Source organism: Aphelocoma coerulescens, assembly GCF_041296385.1.
Source record: "Aphelocoma coerulescens isolate FSJ_1873_10779 chromosome Z unlocalized genomic scaffold, UR_Acoe_1.0 ChrZ, whole genome shotgun sequence".
In the NCBI taxonomy this organism is placed as follows: Eukaryota; Metazoa; Chordata; class Aves; order Passeriformes; family Corvidae; genus Aphelocoma; species Aphelocoma coerulescens.
Window position 1 is genome coordinate 21,411,174 of NW_027184085.1, and position 24,981 is coordinate 21,436,154.

At 39.3% G+C, this 24,981-nt stretch overlaps 1 protein-coding gene across 8 annotated transcripts in view; it reads left to right on the top strand.

The window, feature by feature from the left end:
• Positions 1–24,981, top strand: part of MAST4 (microtubule associated serine/threonine kinase family member 4) — a 289,105-nt gene that overhangs the window by 180,932 nt on the left and 83,192 nt on the right. The window contains exon 1 of one of the 8 annotated variants that reach the window (XM_069000728.1): positions 898–1,132. The exons of 6 other annotated variants lie outside the window; for them this stretch is intronic. In XM_069000728.1, the coding sequence (XP_068856829.1) occupies positions 1,041–1,132 (92 nt within the window). In that variant the 5' untranslated portion in view covers positions 898–1,040. Of the gene's footprint in view, positions 1–897; positions 1,133–16,779; positions 16,795–24,981 lie in introns of those variants that run through there. One more of the 8 variants, XM_069000731.1, reaches the window with a different exon arrangement.

The following is a 24,981-nucleotide window of genomic DNA, read 5'->3' on the forward strand; positions in this document are numbered from 1 at the left end:
CCTAGTTTCTGAATCCACACTATCTTTTTCTATACCTGACCATCATTGCTTTCAGCAGCTGGAGTTAAGACATTACAGAATGACGAGGTAGTAGAGTAGTAATTTTAGAAACACTTTTATTTGCATACTGCAGAGATGTGAGGAAAAATGCTAGTCTAGACAGAGGGAGAGAGGAGAGAGCTGGAGAGTGGTGCTGGAATTAAGTATAAAAAGACTGAGGACAATAGTCAGCAGTGAGGCTAAAACGAGGAGTGAAGGTGGAATGTTGGGTGGCGGGAGTGAAGAAAGCAAACCAGCTGAGCTGGGAGGCAGCTGGGGAAGGGTAAAGCGGAAAGCAAAGGAAGAAAGCTGGAAGGAGGAAATGGAGGAAATGAGTCGAAGTACCTGAGGGATTAGGTCATTGTTATGAGTAGGAAAGGTACTCAGAGCCTTTCTGTACCCTTCTTTTGCCAGCCTGTGCTTCAGGGTAGCTTTCTCAAAAGAGGTAGCTGGCAATGGAGGGAGGCAAGTGTCCCAGCCTTCCGTGGCAAACGCCTGATGTCTGGAGTGGCAGTGTGACAAGCGGTAATTAAGTACCTGTACCGTCAGTTCTCCCGGGAGAGGCAGAAGCCACGGCAGTGACACACGTACACTGTGCACTGCACCGAGCGTACTGGTCCGTCTTTAGCTTACAGTTCCCAGCAGGTCCGAGCGCATCGGACGGGCGGCTCCGACCCGCGGGGGCTCTGTGGGGGCGGGCGGCCCGCAGGGGCTGTGCCGGGTGCCGGCTGACCCGCGGGGCACGGGCGGGGGGGCTCTGACCCGCGGTGGGCGGGCGGAGCGGCGCGGCCTCTGCGCGGCCGCCAATGGCCGGGGCGGGGCGGCACCCGCGGAGCAGCCGCACGGAAAAGTTTCTGTTGGTTCGAGTTGCTCCTACTTCTGCTCTCCTTCCGCCCCCTCGGAGGCTGGTTGGCTTCCCCCTCTCTCTCCCCGGGCTGTCCCTTCCTCCTCTTCCTCGTTGTACTATGGCACTGAGTTTTTAAGCTTTCCAACGCGGAGAAATGGATATGTCGGATCCCAGTTTTTGGACGCTCCTTTCCAACTTCACGCTGCCCCACCTGCGGCGAGGCAGCCGGCTCCGGCGGACTCAGAGGTAAGCAGGCCGGCCGCTCCAGGTGCGCGGGAGCGGGCGCTGGATTTCCTGCTTCCCGGCAGAAGGGCCCTGGGAAGGTGTCGGGACCCGCGGCCTCCTGACTTCTCCTGGTCTGGAGCTGCGAGCGGTGAGAGCCTCTCCTTGCGAGGCCGTTGCTGGTGGATTTTTTAAACCAGAAGCTGCATATTACTCTACCTCCATTTATGTTTTCTTTTGTCCATCCCTTCTACCCTCCTCCTTTTTTCCCCCCTTAAAGACATTTTCAGTATTCACTCTGAAGTGTTCGACCTTTTACTGGGAGCAGATATTCTTTATATGGACAACTCAAGATAGCCTGCTTTGTTCGGTGTTCTTAAAGGGACAGGTTTGCATAAGTACTTTTTTTTTAAACAGGCTAGCTTGACATTTGTTAGTACAGGAATGGCCTTTTTTATTTTTGTAGCATTTTCATTATTGTCAGAAGGGGGGAAAAAGGCTTGAAAATAGTAAATGCTGAGTAGAAGTTAAAGGGTTGTGCCATCATGGCAAAAGACTGACAAGCTTTCACATCATGGTCATTTTTTGTGCTGTGGTGGTCCTTTTAGATAAGTATATGTCCCTGTCACAAGGAAAAGAAAAAATGTATAGAAGTTTGTAACTTTGTACACTAGTACCTCATATGCCATTTTGAGACGTACCAGGTGTGGTGGTAAATTATGATATGCTGCTGACTGTGAAACTACCTTGAGTACTGGCTAATGTGTTATCTTTGGAGAACGTGCAAAAATATTTCTTCTTCTGGCTAAAAAGCTGGCACAAAGCGAGCAGGATAGAGGCTTAGCAAAGTTGGTTTTTCTTAAGCCTGAGGCATTTATGGTCTGATTTTTTTTTCAAAAGGAAGAAAATTACTATCTGTTTAATGGCAGAAAGTTTAAAACAGGAAAAACAAATGGCCTGTTTTACATCAATGAAAAAAACTGTTTCTTCATTAAATATCTATTCTTTTTGTCTCCTACTTTGGGTAGCTGAAAATGCTGAGTTATATTACAATTATTGTGCCTCTCTTGTAAATAATTTTTTGTTCTTACACAGCACTGAGAATCCAAATATACCTTATACATTTTTCTACTGAGACATGTTGGGGTTTTTTTAAGTTGTCTTCACTGTTCTTACTCAAATTGGATTTGTAACTGTGTGGAGACTTTTATAAATGTATGGCTGTGTGGCAGGTTGAGGAGGAGAGAGACTTCATAGTTCTCACAAGAAGCTTGAAATAAATGTGTACTACTGGTTTCTTTGTTTTATATATTTGGATGCTGTCCTGCTTTTCAAACATATTTAATGCCATACTGGGTTTGTTGAAATATTTGAAAGACTTTAAAGCAGCACTGAATATTGTCTCAGTGTATCACGTGTATGGTATATCAGTGAATAGTACATGCCATATATGCAGTTATGTTTCATGTATTACAGAGATACTCAGTATTTAGTTCCCTCTGCGTAGCCAAATCAGTGTGTCACAGCACTGTGAAATGAAAAAGCTGGCAGTGGGATTTCAAGGCTGCTTACTTACTCTTAATGGGCCCAGATGACCCTCCGTTGTCAGGTTGGTTTTATCTTCAGAGTGGTGGGAACTCAGAATCTGCTGTGTTGATGTCTCTTGGGGAACGCTGTCCACACACTCGTTCAGCTCTCTTCTTAAAGGTGCACCTGCCCCTTGCCCCCCTGTACTCATAATTCATTTACTAATGTAAGGTATAAAACTTACAGAGCAATAAAACTGTCAGAAAAATAAAACCCAGCATGGACAGCGCAGATTCTCCTAGCTCTGCTGTAGAAATTGATTTGGATTAATTAAGGTACTAGCTGGGTTTATGTGTTCTATGCTGTATCTCTCCTGCACTGTCTTCACAGGCTCAGTCAGCTGTAGCTGTAGCTGCATGGGAAGACTGGAAGCATAGCTGCTCACTTTGCTTAACTTGCCACAGGATGCCCTCCCTTTCTTTCTAAGAGTACTGCTGGTTGCCACTCATGTCTTGTAGGCTTCCCAGGCATTTTAGACGCCTAAAGAGTAGGTTACGGAGTAGGACTTGAAGGGAGTCTAGTTCCTGTCATCTGAATCTCCTCCTGGGCTTAAGTGAAAGTTTTGGGTCCAGTGATTCAAGAGAGGTTTTTTCTTAATAGTTACACTGCCTATGAAACTTGTCTAGCCTGGTGCATGCCTAGGTGCTTCATGAAAACTTCTGAAGAAGCGTTTCTTTCTGGTTGTATCCACAATTGGCTTTGGGACTGCTTGCCAATTTAAGAGCAGTAATTCTATGGTTTGGTTGGGAATTTTGCCTCTCAGTTATGTTCCTTTTGGCTGTTCAGTTATTTTTACCTATGCTACCAGATTATTGTGGCCTGCTAGACCCTATTGTTTCTGTAAGCACTACCCTACTTTCTTGACACTTGGGATGAAACTTGTCTGCTAGTACCATGAATTTTGTTTCTTTGTACAGATTTATTTGATGTAATCATTTATCTCTCTTTGAGGTTCTAAGAAGTAAAGAGTGAAGAGATAGCCTCCTTCAGCAGCAGTTTTCCAACAGTAGGCTTAGCTGTTAGTTTTAGCAGCTCTTCAGGAAGTGATACCTGAATAAGAAATATCACAGCCTGACTTTCAAGTCTTGGAGTAGGTTTTCAGGACTGGCAGGTAGAAAAACTATCTTCAATTATAAATTGGAGGCATTTGTTATTCAAATCCCTGAGACTGTAAATGCCATGGATTATACCATGTGCTCTTACACTGAAGAAATATGTGTGCCACCATAAAGAGAACTAGAGTGAGAGTGGGGGGGGGGGTCTATGTGTAGACATCTATTTATAGAAATTGCTGTGTAGATTGACAAACGGATAAATGTGTGCAGATACACTTCTTTTTACATGGAAAAATCACTACTTTCTGCTTTGTTTTATGATACTTGTTTGGTTCTCTCTGACATTTTCACTCTTTGTGTCTGATCTTGTCTGCATATCTTTTACAAAACCAACAAACCAGTGATCATTTTTGTGGGTGTCCTCTTCTCTCGCTTCTTTACGGTAGTTGCACTTAAACAATGTTAGTACAATTGTTCTTCCTTTGAGTCAGAGTGGGATTTTTTTTCCCAAAGGCATGAAATTCATGAATGCTTGCCCAGTTGCCTCTGAGCCAAAGTAGACTCATAGATGATTTGTGTTGAAACTTCATTTTATTTGTGTACAGTCACTGAGGTATTAGTGAGTCTTTCATGATATGAGATTAAAATATTCATCCGTCATCAAGTATGTGTTCTGACAGTTCATAACCTTTCTGAAACTTTAAAAACAGCTGAAAGTTATAATTTTTATTGGAAAGAGAACAGAGTAATCAAACTTTGTTGTAGTTCTATTAGTTTTGGGACAGCATGCTTCCTGGAAAAGCAGGTTTTTTGAATGTCTCTTATTTGGTAGTTTGAATAGGTACAGTGATGTTAAAATGACGATGTAAACTCTTGCTGTTGATTTTTATGTAGACCTTTCTTTTTAACTTTGTCAACACAGCATACTATAAGTAACTATATTATAAATGGATTGTTTAATCTAATAACAGGTGTTAAAAGTGGTCCTGTTGATAATACAAGAAAACCAACCACACTTACATAAAAACAGCCACAAAAGTGTTTAATTATGTTGATGTCAGCTGAAGATGTGTTCCAGCTGAGTTATTTTACTCCTGTTACATAACAGTAAGCATTAGTTCAGACTTTGTTAAAAAAGTGTTTCTTTTTGATGCATTTGTATTGTTTTTAATGTATGTTTGGGAGTGCGGTAATTTGAAGAGCTTCACCATTTCTTTACTTTCAGCTCTCTTCATTCACCTTAGTTCCTACATGCAAGAGAGATGAGCTATTATTCTAACAGATGTTGAGTAAGTTCAAAGAAGATTGTTATCCCTAAAACTGGGGGGATTAAGACGTACATTTGTGCAGACTATCTGTGCTTCCAAATACACTGTCATTGAATATGTTTTCTTAGAAGTTAATCTGCTGGACTAATGATCCCATTGCTTTCTCTACTACCTAGTGGAGTGTTAATGTATCTTGGTAGTTGTATTTCCTTTCATTCACAATAAAGGCTGTGTGTTTGGGGGATAGTTTTACAGTCTCACTGTCAAATTGAATGTGTTGTTTTTATTCTGGTTTGTTTAATTGACCAGTCTTTTTCTTCAGGTAATTAATGTATTTCAAGTTCTGCTTACAGTCTGAATGAGCCAACATTGTTTCTTAGCTTCAGGCAGACTGGTAGGGATTCATCTGGTCATGTTCCTACTTTTTGCTTTGTTTTCACTCTGATAAAATGTTATTTTTTTAGAATTATGTCAAGATTGTTAGGAAGTCACCAAAGGATCTTACTGTAGAAAGCCTGAGGAAAGCTGAAACATGAGCAAAATAAAAAAACCCATAGGTAAATGCCAGAACATGCTGAAAGAAGCTGTAATTGTTATTTTTTTCCACTGTCATGGTTAATGTCTGCTGTGGCATGTTAGGAGACAGTCTTTGTTTTTCTTATGCAGAGAATTTAAAGGACGGTAGCTCAGACATCCCTTGATGAGCTGTGGTTGTTCGGACATGGTCTAGGCTCAGCACACAGAAATTCAGTCTGTTATATTTGGCTTACATCTGCTACTGATGTTCTGCAGTCATTACAGTTCTTGCTGTGTTAGTCTTTGGCTCATCCTTCTCAAATGTTTTTTTAAGCACACAGGAGCTCACCCATGCACTGATTAATAGTTGCCTCTTCTGATGCACCTCTTTTCAGAGAGCTTCAAATTTGTCAGTGATAAGCTGTGTACCAACTTGTGTGGCTGCACATACCGATTGACGGGCTTGCCTCTAGCAGCTTTGTCAAAGCTGGAAAAGTGGATTTCAGGGGCGATTTCTGATGAATTGGGGCAGAGAGGAGCCAGCTGAAATTCAGCAACGGCAAATGCTGGGTCCTGCACCTGGGGAGGAACAAGCCCAGGCACCAGCACAGGCTGGGGTTGACCTGCTGGGGGGCAGCTCTGCAGAGAAGGACTTGCGGGTCCTGGTGGACACCCAGCTGTCCATGAGCCAGCAGAGTGTCCTGGTGGCCAAAGAGGCCAGTGGTATCCTGGGGGGCATTAGGAAGGGCATTGCCAGCAGGTCATGGAAGGCGATCCTGCCCCTGTACTCAGCCCTGGTGAGGCCTCACCTGGAGAGCTGTGTCCAGTTCTGGGCTCCTCAGGTCAAGAGAGACATGGAGCTCCTGAGCGGGTCCAGTGGAGGCTACGAAGGTGATGAGGGGTCTGGAGCATCTCTTATGAGGAAAGGCTGAGGGAGCTGGGCCTGTTCAGCCTCAAAGAGATACAACTGAGAGGGGACCTCATTAATGTGTATAAGTATCTAAAGGGTAGGTTTCAAGGGGATGGACCAGGCTCTTCTCAGAGGTGCTGAGCAGTAGGACAAGAGGCAATGGGCAGAAGCTGATGCCCAGGAAGTTCTGCCTGAACATGAGGAAGAACTTCACTGTGCAGGTGACCATGCACTGGAACAGACTGACCAGAGAGGTTGTGGAGTTTCCCTCAGGAGACGTTCAAGGACTGCCTGGACACAATCCTGTGGCATGTGCTCTAGGATGACCCTGCCTGAGCAGGGAGGTTGGACCAGATGACCCACTGTGGTCCGCAGGTTCCAACTTTACCCATTCTGTGATTCTATGAATTTGTTATATGTCATAGTGCAGGAATGGTAATGATTTTGTTAGTTATGGAGATTAAATCACTCAATATTTTGAGCCACTGTGTTTAGAATATGAAGATACTGCTAACTGATTTAAGTTGGACATTTGAAATGAAGTTTATTAAATGGACCACACTGAAAATTATGTAAAACTGATTGTTGCATGCAGTAGTTCTGTGTATATTGTCACATTATTATTGGCTGTAGACCTAGATTGGGCTGTCATGTTACATGTCATTAGAAGAGGTTTAGTAGGAACTAGATTTGTTTGGAGAAATGCTGGAATGGCACCAGGAAATATGCATATTTGAGGAGAATCAGAAAATTCACGTATCTTTGATTCAGCCTTATTCAACAGGCTGTGTTGCATTCAGTGATGGCTCCTGGATTTTCTCTTGAGAACCTTTCAGAGGACTTTTTCCTTTGAACTTTTGCGAATTCACTAACTGTGGTCATTGTGAAATTTTAAAGCTTTTGATCTCTATCATTTGACTTTAACCTGTGTTTAAAATAATGTAGCAAAGAAAAAATCTTAAAAGGCTACCTACTGTGAATTTTGTTTTCTCCCCTCAAAAAAAAAAGTTGAAAATTATGTCAAATGAGGCACTGCTTGCAGGTAAGGAAATGGCTTTATATGTGTGCATTTTGTTAGTTTTTGGTTTGGGGTTTTTTGTTTGGTTGGTTTGTTTGGTGGTGGTGTTTTTTGGGTTTTTTTGTTGTTGTTGTTTTGGGTGGGGTTTTTTTTGTTTTTTGAGGTAATTCTGTGGATATTAGTTTGGTCTGGAGCTAACCTTAAGAGAGCTAATAAAGTGAAAGTTACTTTGTTTGAATGCTGGTACTTGTCACCTGTGACTGTTTTAAGAGGCATTCAGGATATGGATAACTGAAGAAGTAGTAGATAGACTTCTTTATTTTCCCTGGTTGCTTTCTTGCCTGCATTTGGGAGCAGTGCCTTTTCAGTCTTCCCCCTCTGGGTTGCTGGGCCCCCATCCTGCATGAAACTTGTCATAGGCTTATGAACAGAGTCCCACTTCTCACAGGAGATAGATTTGATAGGTGAAAAAAATGCATTGCATTTTTTGTTGGGTTTGTTGGTGTTTTTTTTTTTCATGGATCCTTGGAAGAGAGGAGTTTTATGATCATTATTTGTTTCATTAAAGCTATTAATCAGATACGGATTTCTGTAAGAAGTGTTTACTTTGTTTTTGAAATACACTTAAATATGATGTTTCTAAGCATGAATTATAAGTCCTGAAGTTCTTATAGGGAAGATGGGCATAGTGGTTTGAACTACCTGAACTTCCTTTAATAAATCTGAGTATAATGAATTGGCTTCTAATTTAAGTTCTTCCTACTCTTAAAATCCTTCTGGAGCTACTGTTATTATCACTTATTGGATGAGGTGCTAGAATGTTCTGGAAAGGTGTTCCTAAGTAAAAGTATACAGAAACCTCAACAATGGAAAACAAAAGGAAGGTAGTCCTAAGAATACTGTATTTTCGAAGTATGTACTTTAACCCTGAAACCTCCCTCTTCAAACTCAAGCTGAAGTCTAATGGAATGAGAACTTACAGGTGTGCCTCATGCACACAGAGAGGTTTGTGTAACTGGAAGCCAGGACCTTCTTCCAGCCAAGTCGTGATATTTTGAGTAGAGATGCTATCAGTGCCTCCGAGAGATGGCTTATCAGTGGCTCCATGAAGCATCTTTTGCACTATGGATAGCTAAACAACAGTGAGGGAAGCTGGTCCCAAAGGGAGTTTGGAGAGCAAATGGAGTATGAGAGATGAAAGTTTCACAGGAGGATTGTAGAAGAGGAAGTGTTGTGATTCAATCACAGGACGTGGATCCCCATAATATGTAGATTCCCTGGTTATTCTCTTGACAGAAAAATTTGTAACAGATATGTCATTTAATAAAACAGTATATTGGTTAGTATCAATGAGCCTAACCATCCAGAGTGAAGTTCTGCCGTGAGTTGTGGGTGTTCCCTGTTGATTGCAGTCCGTGCTGACTGAGAAAAAGCAAAAATCTTGATTAGAATTTTCAGTTGATAAAGATACCTTTACAGATTCTGCATAGTTCCGACATGAACCAAACAATCCAGTCCTTGGTGACACAGAAGTTATATACTGATGATAAGGATAAATCAGACATGTTTCTCTCAACAGCTGTCTTGGTGTTTACCAGAATTTGTCTTCAGGATGGTTTTCATAATGTAAATCTATACATGGCTTTGTTTGGTTCCTTTTTTGGGAAACTGGAAGGAAGATGTTTGATTAGTATCTCCTTCATCAGAGAGTGCTGTTCAGTGAGAAGTTGTAGTTAACAAATATCCTTTGTATTAATACTGTTAACCCTCTTGGAGTTAACTTATAAAAAGTAGATGTGTGTATGTTTGTTTTACAGATTAGCCTTTTCAGTGACTCTAGGCCTGTTTAGTTCATTCTTACACATGGGTATGTCAAGGGAATTTCCATAAGTGCTGTAATAGGAGAAGGAAAAGCAGTCAGACAAGTCCAGTATGCTCTATTCACCTTGTCTACGAACACCCCACGCAAAAGGATGATTATGTCAGTTCCCTGAACCATCACGTCCTACCACAGCATCTTCCTTTTGCATTACCCACATAACGAACGGAGAAAATATATAACACTTTTTTAAAGAAAGTTTGCATTGTATAATTTTTCTTACCTGAGGCTGGGTGATTTGGCTTCATCCCTGGCCTTTCTGCCATGTTTGGATGATTGAACTGTTGTTGTGTTTGGAGGCATTTGCTCCCCATCTGTGACCTATGAGTAACTGGAGAACAGCTCTGTTGGGAAATACACTTCTGTCTAGTTTTTCCTTACTGCTTGGTTGTGTCTCAGATGTGTTATTCTGTCTTGTGAAATGTCAAAATATTATCATCTTTTGTAAGGCTTTGATTTCTATCTGTGGGAAAAATTTCAAAACAGAAAAATGAAACTTCTTCCTGTTTGGTTGGTGGTTTTTTTGGTTGGTTTGTTTTTGTTTTATTTTAAGTTTGAAAATTGTATCTTCACATTATTTCTTCTGTGTCTTCTTCAAATCTTAGAAGAGCAGGATTTTTTTTCTCTTTTTCCCCTTTTTTTCTGTAAAGGAAATACAAAACATACTTGTGTATATCAATATACTAGGTTACTTTTTAAAATATGCAAATTGTTTGTGTGGGTCAGACCTAAACATTCAGCATTATCTACAAATTAATACCTTTTAGCGATCATATGTTTCCTTCTTCTGATTCATAAATTATAAGGCAAGAAGAAACCAGTAGGATCACCTACTCTGACACTCTATAGGAAGCAAGACAGAGAATAACAGTGTTAGAGGTTTAGTAGTTTGGCCCTCCCCGACAATGTAACATGTTTGTTTAATCATTGATGAGTTTAGCAAAATCTGAAAAATTTAACACTGTTCAGGGCAACTTTATTTTGTTTCTCGTTGCTCCTTAAGTGAGCTGTGTTTTACCACTACTAATTTATTGCTGATGCTATTATCTCTCACACTAACCTTAGTAATAGCCTCAGAGACATTGGGCCAGTCTCTTTATAAACACAGAAAGTGTTCAGTATGTTCTTTGTGGCTGTGACTGCCTAAATCAGTACAAGGGCCACCACATGGATAATGATAGAAGAAAACAATCTAAAGAGAGGTCCCAAAGACTGTCGGCATTTTCTGCCTCAGTTGGTATGGAGAAATTAATTTTCCCTTCAAGTCATACTGAGGGAACAATAGCATTGTGTTCTCTAAAAGACACCTGCCCCAGGAAGCTGGCTGATGAGCTGACAGCATGGTCTGGCCTCTTTGTGTGGTGGGAGTGCTTGGCTCAGGTCCCTGTGGGAGTGTAGGATGTGTGTAAGGACTTGGTGGGAGGAAGCTGTGTGCTGCTTTTCTCTCTTAGGTGTGACAGACTGTCTGAAAAGATGGAAGGGTGTGGGAGTTGTATGAAGGAATGTGTCCTGCTGAGGTGGTGTTGGAAGACTGTAGTGCAGCAGGAGGCAAAAGCGTGCCATTGGTCTTGTTGATGGAGACTCTTAAGTTATTTGTAGAGCTGCTCTCAGGTTTATCTTTTAGGTAAATCAGCTAGATCATTGCAAAAAAAAATACAGGAATGAAGTAAAGCACATGTAGTATGGACAGGAACATGTGGCGGGAACACCCAGTGCGTGTTAGAAATCCAGCACCCTAATGCAATGACTTGTTGCTGAGCATTGTTTTAGTATGGGGGTAGCATATGCCTGTAGAATAAGAGTATCGGCCAAGTTTCAGATGATTTGAAGTTACAGTTTAAGCTCTTTTTTTTTTAATAGGTATATTAAACACGCATGGAACAGAAGATACAGAATTATAAAGTGTGTTTCCCAATTTTATGGAAAAGATAGTATGAAAAAATTCCCATTTTTTAGTTACAGGCATTTTTAATGTTAGAGGAAGGATTGGAGTTTGAGAACTGGCTCATTGTTCTGTATTACATAGTGGCCTCTTTGAAGTGACAGCAGGAATGCACATAATGCTGCACAACCAAAAGCAGCGCTAGGAGCAGAGTTTTCATACATTTGTAGACATTTCACCTGAATAGTTTGTGCTGTAGGGTTATTTTCCTACAAAATTTGTATTCTTTTATAAAACCACTTTTCTAATAGATACCAAGATTCTGTAAATATAAAACTCATAAAGCATGAGTTAATGATTTCACTTGACATTAACCATACTTAGGGCAAAGGCAGAAAATATTATCAATAACACCTATTAAGATAAGTGAAGACAAGTGAGTATAGGACTTGAAATACAAGTAGTTTAAAGACAATTCATTACAATATGATGTGGAAGGAATGTGGTGCTTCATGTTCTTAGGATAAGACATGTGCAGTATCGGATTTTTGCTTTCAAGGCATTTGCTTTTTAATGGCCTTTTTTTATGTTAACAACTCCCATTAATTTACTAGCTTCTACCTTTATTAGGCAATGTATTCTTCTAGGTCCTGTCAAAAGTTAGTGCTACTGTTGCCTCATAAAAAACGTAGAGAACAAAGGAGACTCATGTAGAATGTGAATTTATTCCTGTCTTTGTGTCTTCACTGTGACTATGAGGGTACTGAAGTAGTTTTTTACCAGTGTCACATGTTTTCCTTTTTCTCAAACCCTCTGACTATAAGACATTTTCCAAACAAAAACAAAGGCTGCAGAAATGGTGGTTTTATGCTTTATGAACATTTTATGAACATCACTTCTTCAGGCATCCTTCTGCTGTGATGCAAATAGAAACCTTAAATTAGCTAATGGGCTAATGGGCCGGATGAGTAGTGAGTTGATTACTCTTCCTGATGGCCAAAAATTGTAGCACACCCTTTTCTGTCACCTTACCTCATCCACACCCTATTCTAACCTGTTGGAGATGTTTGTCTTGTCTATGTGTTGGTCCTGGATTTTTGGGCTTGTGTAAGCTCTTTGGAGTGGAGGCTGTCATTTGTTGTGTTCCTGTGATGTGGAGAACAATGAGGACTCTTAGCACAACTGCATATATAAGAAGTAATAATGCTTCTCTCCACTGGGCTCTGTTGCATGATGGACCCAAGTGGTTTTGTTCTTGAAAGTCAAAAATGGGGGGTTTCCTCAGTTATGGCAGATTTTCTCTCAAAATACTTTTCTTTTAGAAGTCTTGGGACAAAGCTGCCTATTTTTTCAGAGTTTCTGAAAATTCAGTCAGTTGCAGCCTAAAGGAGGAAGGCTGCAGTCTGAAATCATTGTACAGTGTTGCAGAACAAAGAGAAAAATCCAGTTACTTTCTTTAGGTAAAATGTTGAGTAAAAGCATCTGCAGTACATTATCATTCATTCCAAAGACTTTTCAACCAAAAAGCACCATTATTTCTACCTGTAGTAGCATAGTTGATTTTTTTTGTCTGTGAGTAATAACCACATAGCTATAAGGAGCATACATAGGTGCACCTACAATTTTCTGTTTTCATACGTCCTTGTAGAAGATAAAAGATATGTAGAAAACAAAACTGCAGATTATTTTTTTCACACATTTGCTGCATGTTAATTCTGGAATAGAAAATGTGCTATAGTGCTACTGTAGTTGGTGAGTTTAGTGGTTTCCAAGGTTTTCAAGCATGTGTGATTTGAAGCATAATGTATGATTAATTTCAATTGATTTCATGTGTTTGAACTAAGCTGGAAAGTACCTTCCTGTCACACTGTAAGGCAGTAGTCTCTATGCTTAAGGCTTATTGGTTTTTTTTCCTTCAGCCAGCACACTGAATTTATAAAATGACCGTATTGGACTATACTGAGTACTTTTTAAAATTTAAAATATTTGTATGTGTCTTGAGGGTGTGATTTAGTTGCTTGAATGTGAAAAATTGACTTCTAATCTTTACTGTGGCCACAAACCACTTGTTCACCTTAACAAATAAGAGTCAACTTCCATGCTTCTCTTTGCATCATCAGTGGTGGTAACCTTTTATAACAAGATTATCAGTATAATTTACCTACTTTTTATACTTGCTTGGTCCATGATTTGATAGCTGTGTATTGTTAAATTTAATCTGAAATCATCCTCATCACACTTTATTGTCAGAGATGCTAAGTTCTCGTGATTGGTGAATTGTACATACATAGTGTGTTACAGACTTATTTTTGTCAGTTTGGGAAGGTTTTTTGTTTGATTCCATCAAAAGAAAAGTTGGGTTTAAATTAAGCATTGGTGGACAGAAGTTTAAGGCAATCAGGGGTTTGCTTAACGCAAATATGCTGTCTACGTAATTGGACTTTTTCTTTAATCTTGTTGAGATCTTGAAGAGCAGCTCAGGACTGAAGACATTCAGTTGATTTGGTTTCAGAATGTTCAGTAAGTTCCTTCACAAGTGTGCGCTTGACTGCATCTACGCTTACTCAAAGCAATGATCTCTAATGACCTCATGTGATTGGCAGCCCAGATTCATCTGCAAAACAGCACTGTGCCCTGCAGCGCCGTGCTGGGGTGTGTGCTTAGCTCTGACTCGGAGGTGATCATCATTTCCTGCAGCAGCTAGTTAGCCCAGTGCTGCATAGCCCAAGATGTGAAAAAATCGCAGCGTGAGGCAGTGTGGCTGCAGGCATTTGGGCTATTAAAGCTAGGCTGGTAAAGGATGTGACGTGTAGCTTTGTATCACATTGCAGCATGATTCCTGTCTCCAACACTGGTGAATGACATGTTTCTAATTTTTTACTTGTGGTAAAGTGTGCTGGGAGACATTAGTGAATAGGAAGATCAGAATTTGCCCTTTGGAGAGAGTGACTATATTATCTTTTTCAAAAATATGGCTGGTATAACATACTGAGTAGTCAGAATTTAAAAGCAGAATATTATTTTCTGGTATTATTATTACTATAACTTCTTTTTTAGAGCTCTGAGTGGGAAATGCTTTAGTAGCTAAGATGTAACATCAAATTTAGAACTATCAGTAATGTAATGTTAGTCCAGCTTCAGTCTTACAGAAACTCTTGGGAGTTCAGACGATTTTTGCAGAATGATACTGTACCTTTCCTGTGTTAAATAGGTATGAAGGTGCTATTCTTATGTTTGGGTTTCTTTATTGGAAAAAAAAGAAACAATAAAGAAAAATTAGGAGTGTGAGATATGATACTTCTCTATAAAATATGAAGAAAAAAAGAATCTGCATCAGTCAATAAATACTCTCCGTGGTTCTGTGGAACCTAATGAAGCACTTTGGAAGGAAGAGATTATGAGATTGCATTTGTTTTTCACCAAATTGTTGTATGCCAGTTTGCAGGTTAGAATCTTGCGTTTGGTTTTTTTATTCGTCATTTTTTAATATTCCGTTGTCACTGTTTTTCTGTATCAGCTAAATTTATGTCACAGTGAGGCAAGAGATTATATATCCCCATAAAAACAAGTCAGAGCTCTGTAAGATGGGTTGAGAAAGCGATCAGTCACTTTTTAATTGGTTACACACCCATATATACATTCAACTAGTTGTCTAGCCCTCCTGAACTGTATGTTACCATTACCTACCTGCACAGACTTTCTCAAGGTTTTTGAAGGATTGAAAAATCACTTTGGTTTAATGTTTAGTTACGGATTTATAGAAGGGAGATGATTAAAAAGCATATGATGTGTTAAAATTGTCTCATGTTTATTCTTTATCATTAAATTAGTATCTTCAAAGTGGTGATTTTGTGGTTATGATTTGAAGAAAGGATAATACCAACAAATGTATTGATTCTTTAATACTTAAGACACTTGAGAAAATGGCTTTTGCTGACAATAATTTGTGTTTCAGAGGTACACCTATATTTGGTTTTCAAGCTGAATGTAGTCTGAGGTAATTTCTAATTATTATTTGAAAAGCTGAGCTAGAGCTTATGCTAATAGAAAATCTAATGTTTGATTAAACCGCTGAACGAAATTAGAGGTTCAGGGCTTCTCTTTTACAAAAAACAGGAAATAAGGAATTAGTGTTCAACCTCTCAGTGCATTCTTCCTTACTCCTGAGAGGGTTAGAAGATCACAAAATGCCAAGTGTTGTAGTTCTACTTGAACCTGTCTCCATTATGTCAAACTGTGTGTGGAAGTTGCGCCAAAGCACGTTTCTGGTGGAACAGGGTATTCTTCTATGAAAATTACTGAATTTATCCTAAACTGTAGATTTAGCTTTCTGTTCTCTTCAGCCATGCTGATTGAGATGACTGGTAATCTGCAAGACCATTTTCTGTGGTGAAATCATGGATGTGAATCTTAGAATAGTAATGATGACACTAACCTCGTGGCAGTACAGCTTACAGAATGTGTGAAAACTCTTGATTTTTGCTTGGTCCATGTAACAGTTACTTGTCAGCAGAGTAATATGTCTTAGAGAATTTGTGAATGTGATGTGATGTAGATTTGGTCATTATGGATCCCATTTTTACTTTTTTAATGTACCCATTGAAGCATGTGTGATTTTTTTTCAAGTTTTTCATGTAAGTTTCACAGTTCTTGTTCAAGTTAACAGCTTTTGTGTAATGAACTGCTTATGAACAGCAAGACTTAATATAAAATCACCTTTTGTAGGAGGATTTCAGCTCTCCTCATTGACAACTTTGAGACAAATTTCCCTTTCCAGTTTACTTCTTCCTCTGTCATACTGCTGCAGTCCTAGACATTGCTGCTTCAATGTGGAATTTTAGCAGAAGTTTGAAAGCCAATTGACAGCCAAAAGACAGATCTGTTCTTGGAGGATTATGAAACCTTGAGATATTTTTAAGTGTAGATACTAAAATTCTTGAAAAGATTGATGTATGAAGAAGAAAGACTGTACACTGGATTGCACTGTTCAACTTCGTATGCATCCAAGCCAGTGTTCCTTTTTATTTGAAATTAATTACTGCTGTATAAAGAAGTTAATTTTGCAATTGACTGTAGCAGAAGTTAATTTTGTCTGTTTTTAGATACTTACTGCTCATCTTAAATCTCTCCATTGCCAAAATAGGGCTTGAAACAAGAACTTCCAAGAAAAACTGTCAGACCACAAAGCAAAAAACCAAACCCAACATTAATAAACCCCTACCCTCAAACACTGAAAACTTGGAGTATTTGAGTCACTGTATGAATCCAGAAGATGGATCTTGAAGACAGCATGTAATACATTATACAATTTAAAGCTTGACAGCAATGTACGCACTTTGGTTTCCTCTCCTTTAAATTTGTTGGCAGTTCTCCTTGTATTGAAGCAGGTATTGTTTAATCAGTTAAGTTAAAAAACAGATGTTAACTGTCTTGTGTTGCATGGTTTGACAGGCAGTATTTCCTGTAGCATCTCAGGTGGTTCTCGTTAGTGCCAGCAGCACTGCTAGATCTGACCCTGAGCTATTGCTGCTGTTGTGTCACAAGGGCTGTGGGCTGTCGTGGCTGTGGACAGTAAGTTAACTGATGTGTTCAAAATTAGAATGTTTACTATAATTACCACTGCTTGCTTTTTTGTCTCTGTGGTGGATGTTGCTTTACTAGTCATTTTATGTGATACTTCATTCTTGACACATCAGGGTGAATTAAACAAATCTTCATTGTGAAATTGTTCCTCCTCACACTGTTAGCTCATACCTATTTACACACTATAAATCATATCCTTGCTTCATTTTCTTTCTTTTCTTTTTCCTTCTACACTGAGTCACTGGCAATTGCTTTCATGAATCTTCTGTGACCTACTTCTGTTTGTGAGCAATTAGTACATTACTTTGGTGGTAAAATAGTCCTTTATTGGTATGAGTGTTCTTACAGGGCAAAATACATGCAAAAGATTTTTTTCATAAATTGCTTGTATAGTCTGTACTGTGTATAAGATGGACCTAGCCTTTTCCCTGTATTCTTGTAGGATATGTATAGATATACAGAGTTAAGTCTGGTGTACAAAGTATATGAAGTATACAAGGTAATTTTAATTTTTTTTTTTGGGTCTTGTTTCTGTGTTTTTGGATTTTCAGGAGAGAATAAGGTGTTATTGACCACTGAAGTGGTTAGGAGAGATGTAAATGAGAAATAATTTTTACTTGATTGTGGAAATTCTATTGTTCTTTGTAAAACTGTACTCATAGTAAGAAATCTTGGTAAAGACATAAGTTGATTTTGTGTGGCCAGATTAATTCATGGAAGTATGTTTCACTTCATTATAGCTCTGCTTGGAAACTTGTACTGCCGAATGTGTACTGGGGTTTTTTGCTGGAAGGATGCTACTAATTTTCCAGTTTCACTCACTGGATTTTCATTAGGCATAACCATGTGGATAAATTTAAAGTCATACTGTGTTCTAGTCATGCTGGGTCAGCAGCTGTGGGAGGGAGCTTGAAGTATACCATTGCAGAGGAGGATTTGCCTTTCCCTGGGTCATGCATTGTTTCTCCTCAGAGCCTGTATGATCCAGCACTATGGTGTTTTGATCTGCAGAAAACATATCTTGGACAGGCTAAAGGGGTTCTAAAGTTGAACGGTGTTTGTGATTCAGAGACTTGGATTACTAAAGTGGCATAGCATGTCAGAAGGAAGGGATGTTTGATGACATAACATGAATGCTTTGTCAGTACTTTATTTGCAGTGGCCTGGATAATTTGTTTCTGACTTCACTGAGTCACTTGAAACATGAAGCATATGCCACAAACTTTTTTTCAATACCGTGCCATACTATTTTTAATACTATAAATGTGCATGTATATATAGTGCAGGTCTGTGGCAACACACTGAAACACATAAATCATCTGATCTTTCCTGGCTTGTGTGGTGCTTGATGATTAAGCATTACCATAAAAAAAAATATATATATATAGTGAGTGGATGTCAGAGGCCTTGTGTTGTCATCCCCACTCATGACTATGCCCGGAGATGTTTGAATTGCTTCACTAGAGATTATTCAGATGTTTCCAATTACCTCACTGTGACTTTGCAGTATGATGATCTGCCTGTGTGATAGGTTGCCTTCCTCAGTAGGTGTATTGCCATGTGGAGCTGAAGTTTGCTCCTAGACTTAGTCTGCATGCTGGGTTTTATACAGGGGTGATAATTTGAGCCATAGCTAGTATCAAGTTAATTTTGCTGACACAGCTTTCTAAGTACACAATTGCAGTTGAAAAAGGCACTTTGTATTCTTGTGATTCATTTTTATTTCCTTCTGGGGAAATTCTGAACCAGTAAAATACTTTTATCCTGTGGTGTAACTTTGTGTTTAGAAGGAAGATATGCTTATGTGACTATACCAGTTTAGATACACAGCTGACTCTTAAGTGTGGATTCTGTATATCTAATAAAAATTTGTGGGGAGAAGAAAGATCGATGTACATTTGTAAATGGTGTCAGGTATATGCCAGCACATACTTAATAATTTCTTTTCTGTTAAATTTCTCATTAAACTGTTAAATAAAAAATAATGATCAGTAGTTATGTCTGTTACATAAGCTCAGTTTTAATGTGGAAAAAAGCTAGATCAGACATAGCCATTTTTTATAACCATTATTTGTTGTTTTGCTGCTGAAGGGATATAGCTGTGCTTGGGACCTCCAGTACAAACACATTCTAATTTGTTACTGCTCCATCTGACTGTGGGGAATGCCACTTTGCTGGCTGCAGGTATATGAGTAGTGGTGTCTTAACATTATGACTGTAGAGTGTTTGGTCGCTTACATTTTAGCATAACTTTGCAGACGTCTGGTTGCTACAGAACAAGCACCCACTTCATGAAAGCTGCCATAGCTGGCATTAATTGATGCCCTCTTCCGCAGGCTCGACAGAGACCAACAGCTGAATGGGCACAGTGAATGGATTTTTCTTTTTTTTTTTTCTTCACCTTCCCCTGGGAAAACAATGCTTCTAGATGCTTAATTATGATTAATTAAAAAACTTTTGGTTAGCTGTCAGTGGGAGGGAAGGAGAATGTGGGTCTCAGTAAAGAGAGGAGTGTCTTTTGTTTGCATACTGAATTTCTGAGCTGCAGTCAATGTGTGCATGCTCAAATGTGGGACACTGATGGTGCTGCCAGAGGTCTTGTGGGAACAGACGTAGTTTTGAGGTTGAATGCCTTCCACTTAATTGTTCATATTCAGTCTCCTAACCAGTAAAGGGCATAGTTTTCAAACACCCACATTTTGCCCTAAATAATGGTTTTAATTTTTTAAAAGTTTTTTTCTTTTTTCCTTAAGTCCAGTGCATTAACTGCTTAAGCATTACTGACTATTTACGTCCAAACAAAAGGCAGGACAGAATATTAATTGCAAAGTTTTTATATTTCTTGTATAAAAAATGTGACATTTTAGTTATATAATATTGCCTCTGGCATTTTTTAAAAACTGAGAAGGGAAAAGGAATAGGACCACTTTTCCTGTTATTTGCATTGATTCCCTTAAAGACAAGATGCAAATTTATGTCGCATTGTTTAAAATTAAGCATCTGTTGCAAATATTTTGCAACTGTCCTATTTGAAGGAAGAAGATAAACAATAGCAATTAGTGTGAAAGTGCTGCTGAAGGGATGAAGCTCATTTCCCTTACATGTCAAATGCTCAGTAGGCAACTGCGCTTTATCACTGAAATGCATTCCAATGTGTAGTTGTGTATCCCCACTTCTGGTTCTCAAGAGGTTAAATAGTAACTTTATCTTAGTAGGAGCGTGTGTCTTCTGGAGACTATCCTCTTTTAAAATGCTTTTCCCTCCTTTGTTTTTCTCCCTGCCCAAGTGGGAATCCTGTGCAAGTAGGAATAGAAGAATTCAGACTCTTGTCCTACTGGGTGTGATAATAAAAGAATTCAGACTCTTCTACTACTGTATTTGATCCACTATATAGTTTTCTTTCAGTCAGATGCCTTACCTGTTCATTCCTTAAATCTTTGATAGAATTTGCTAAAGTTTTGAAGACAACACATTTAATTCATCGTGTACTGCCCCTCATAGTTTTGAGAGAATCGGAGCTGCCAGATTTATCAAAGAAGGAAAGAAGGAGTCCTGTCTGGACTTACTACTCTTTTGAGAAAAAATTAATTATTTCTACTGAATTATAGGAGAAAGTAGTCAGGTATAATTAAAGTTATTTTAGGGATTAAACCAGAAGAGAACTACTGAATTAGAACATAAACCCATGTAAAATCTATTTCCTTCAAGAAGCTCCCAATCTTCTACCCTTGAATTTTAGTATTACTTTAGTTCTGCTACTTAAAGATTATTAGGGGAAAAAAAGGGTGGGGAAGGGGTGTGGAAGACAAAGGGGAAAAAAACCCTTAAAACTGTCCTAAAAATATTGTAAAATAATGTAAGGAAAAAATATTTCTAGGACCTTGTCTTCTAGTGGCTTTTCTCCTGGGGCACATCTCTGGAGTACAGTGCAAAGCCAACAGTGTTTCGTGTGATAAAGGGTGCTGTGTAGACTTCTGTGTGAAGCCTTGGCAGTATACATTATTTTAATGGGTACAATGAGCAGAGGAGGTTGAAAGGAAGATGAAGCACAACTTCCATAGCAAGAACCAGAGCAAGCTAAATAGTTTCTTGTTTTCTTCCCCCAACTGGAAATGAATTGGTCATTTTCGAGGTGTCTCTTAGACATCTACCAAGGAAGTAGGCTTTTTAGGCTGGCTGCATGTAACTACGTAATTTCAAAACGTGGCAGACTTTAATCCATTGAGTGCTGACACCATGCAGACGCTTTTAGCCAAGAGAAGCACTCCTTAAAGTTCCTCTCCATGCATTTTGGGGAATGTGCTCAGTGCTATGGAGAGGCCTGTATAGCTTATCATCCTGACCTGCTGATTCCTAGATAACATGGTAAGTTAGGAACAGTGGTGCTCCAAGCAGGTAAGAAGCAAAGAAGCCCAAGAGGGGGTAGGTCTAAGGGGAAAACAGAGTGAGAAAGCAGGAGAGGTGGTGAACAGGGTTTCACTGTGGTAGGTAACTGGACAAACAGGTCTTTGGTCTGTAATTTGGCAACACTCCCATGTTTTATCTAAATTCTGAACTCTGCCGGCCTCAGTTTCAACTGGAGTTAGAGAAAGCTCAGGATATGTGCTTGGCTCCCTGGCAGTACTGAAGTGTCCTGGGAATTGGCTGTGGTTAGTCCTTGAATCTGGATATGGATGTTGTTGAAAGGAAATATGGCTGGGACAGGACCCATTTGTTTATTGGTTTTGTTTGGGGTTTTTTTTTGAAGGCACTGGCTGGGTAAAAGTTGCCGTTATATTGACTGCTCTGTTCAGTGTAAATGTGGAAAAGATTATTGTTCCCATCAGGGGGAATGGAAGGGTGAGGAGGAGGTCCCTCAGCTGCCGCCTTGTCTGAGTCTGACTGCTTGTGTTGTGAGCAGCAGCGACAGGGCCCCAGCCTAGCTCCTGAGCAAGGGATAGAGCCAGTGGCAAGCTCCGCCTGTGGCAGTGTCCGTACTACAGCCTGGCAGACAGCATGCCAGCCTGAGGTGGAGTGGAGGCTCCGGAGGAAATGGCATCCTACATCCTGACTCACCTCCATGTCCTCCCTCAGTTTCTCCCAAGCTGTGAACAACCAGCAGCGGTTCAGTGTGAGAAGCATCCTGCCCCCAGCCTGGCCTCCGCAACTTGGTAGGAAGTGTCTGGCTGCATTCTCTCAGCTCAAGAGATGCGCCAGGAGGCTGTAGTCAGAATCTGGTGTGATATGGGTTGATGTAAACTGCAGGGGATAGCCCAAAAGCACAAGGAGGCCTCTTTTTTGAACCTCCTGTTTGCAGCCTGGACAGGCACGCCCTCTGGTAAATAGGGTGTTTCCTGTCTAATGCAAACAGTTTCTGCAGGGTTATCTACTATGCCCTGTGTTTGGTTAACACCTCCAAACTAGTGATGCTATGGTCTTAATAGGTGTGATGTATGGCAACTTTTTTTTAAGATAGCACTTGTTAAATATTCTAAACCCATCACAGTGGCTACTGATTTTGGGTTTTTCCACTTAGCCTTTTCTTTTTCCTCTCTTTTTTTTTTTTTTGTTATGCGGATGTGTTTTGGTTTCGGTTTTTTGTTTTGTTTTCTTGGTGGTTGTTTTTTGTTTGTTTTTGTTTGTTTTGGGTTTTTTGCTTGTTTGGGGTTTTTTGTTTTTGGTTTGGGTGTTGTTACTTTTTTTCCTTTTTTTTTTTTTTGCATGTTCTGAATTATGTAGCATACAGATAACCATACTTGGCAGTAATTTAGGCCAGCCCTACATGTTTTTCCTCTAAATCTGGTGCTAGCTTCCTAATTACCTTTCTATTTTGAATGAATAACATTTATGTATCAACGAATTTAGTTAAATTTCTCAGTATGATAGCAAACATGATGTTCACCTAATAACTTGGTTTATTTTCCTTCTCAGAATACTAAATAAGCTATAAATTCAAGAAGCAGTGGGTTTTAAATGATCCTAATATCATGTTCTCAATGGGTTGTATGATGTGAAGTTGCAAAAATGTCAGTTTATATATAATAAAGCAGAATTGTACACACGGAATTGCCCAGTGGCCTGCTGGTTTGTGGTCCTGAGCATTCTTTTTGACTGCACTCTTCTGCCTGCTCACTTTGACATTATTACAGACTTTAACTTGTGTGCAGCTAATTTATTAATTTTGTACGACTGTGAAGTTAGTAGTTAGCTTAGTACTCTTTTTGTTACTATGGAGATGAATATTTAATTATGTAAGTTAAATATGAATCAGTGGGTTTAGGAAGGGTCAGGACAGACAGAAGTATACCATTCTAATTCAGTAGAAGAAATTTTGATTTCTTTTAACAACTGATTATTCTCCTATGCAAGAAGAAGAAAAATTATGGATCAAAATTGACTAGAGTAAAAGTGAGAGCAGTCACTGAAGCTGAGTACACTGAACGCATCCAACTAGCAAGTTCAGTTGAGAAGGCATAATTAAGGATCTGCTTATTTGTATTGTAATACTCTGGGTTAAATGAGACTGAGAAGCCCTGTACAGTGTAAGAAGTCTTTGTGACAGTCTCCCTCAGGTCTGACCATTAGAGATTTGGCAGATGTTTTCGCAATTCTGTGCTTTTTCCTGGTGTCTGTTTTTGCAGTGATGCTGTCTTGCGTTTGAATCCTTTAGGCAGTCCATGGAAAGGGTGATCATACATCTAGTTGATTGCATTTTATGTTTTATTTTCCCTGTAGATTTTTATTGTTTAGAAATCTGAAGAAAAATACTGAAGTCTCTTCTTTTGTATGGTTGAGGAAAGGTGAAGTTCTGATGACATGGTGGCTTGCTGGTAATTGGTATTAATGGTGAGGAGAACGATGTTGCATGCACAGTTTTGAACACCTAGAGAGGATCTGTAGCTTACTGCCCATGTTTACCTGGCCAATAGCCAGAACTGAAGCACTTAATGCAGTGTTGCAAAGGTTCGAGACAGACCACCAAACTAGGGCTGCCAGCAGCTGCACGCTTCATCTTGGTGTGCCGTGTTCATTATGTTTTGACAGCACTCTTGTTTCTTCAGACTAAAGCTTGCCTTACTTAAATTGACTAAACCTTACATACAAAAGAAGAAAATCTGAATCCCTCCATTATAACACTTAAAATTTAAATCCCAGTAGCCCATTTTTCCCAGCTTGTTACAGACTGATGTAGAAAAATTCCTCACAGAGAGGGGATGTATAAGTAAGTAGAACATTTAGCTGTATGTGCAATGTTGTAAATGTAGGAATTTAGAGATATATATTTATATAAATATATGCATGTATTTTATGCATGTAAATATCAATGTATGTATGTATGTATGTGCTTATATACACGTCTGTATACCCATACCAGATTTGGAGAGTGTATATGCAGACATATAGTCAAAATATATCAGAAAATACTGCTAGATGATAATAAATTGATATGAGTGTGAAATACTGACAGCCTTTAAAAGAATAAAATGAAATTTCTGGGTGTTACTGATGCTATATTTTACTTGCTTTCAGATGGTTTGCACACGTCTCTCCATTATTGTATCACCTTGAAAATTTAGCTACTTAAATCTAGGAAATATCTCTCAGAATTGTAAACCTTTCCTTCCTTATTCTTTAGTCTTTCGTACCTGTAAGTTAGAACAGGGTAGCAGTGGTTACCGTGGGATGGAGTCTGTTGACTGTCCCAGTGTAACTCTAATTCTGCAGTATTCAGTGTGGAACAGTCTTGGTCAGTTTATTTCCTTTCATAGAGCAGTCTAGGTGTGAACTGGCATTAAGTGCGGGCCGTGTGTTACTTTGGCTTTCTAGGTCTGCAGATGCTTCATCAAATACAAGCTTAAAGGCTGCTTTTGACAAGGAAGCTGCTGCAGTATCGGTGTGCGTCATCTTTTCAGGGCAGCTGCTTTTTGCATTTGTTCCAGTTAATATCCCACAGAACTTGTCTGGATTCTGGAGCACTTGGAAGTACTTACTGAACTGCTCTTTAATGCAGAAGGCTTCTTCTTTAAAAACAAAGTAAACCAAACCAACCAGACAAAAAAGCCAAAACAAACCAAACTAAATTCCTCACTTTAAAAATTCTGGGTTTTTGTAAGTGCTGTGTGTGCTTTTCAATGACTCTTCAATGTGGTGTTGCTGAAGATAATAACTATGAAGTCTTAGCTTAGCTACTTTCAT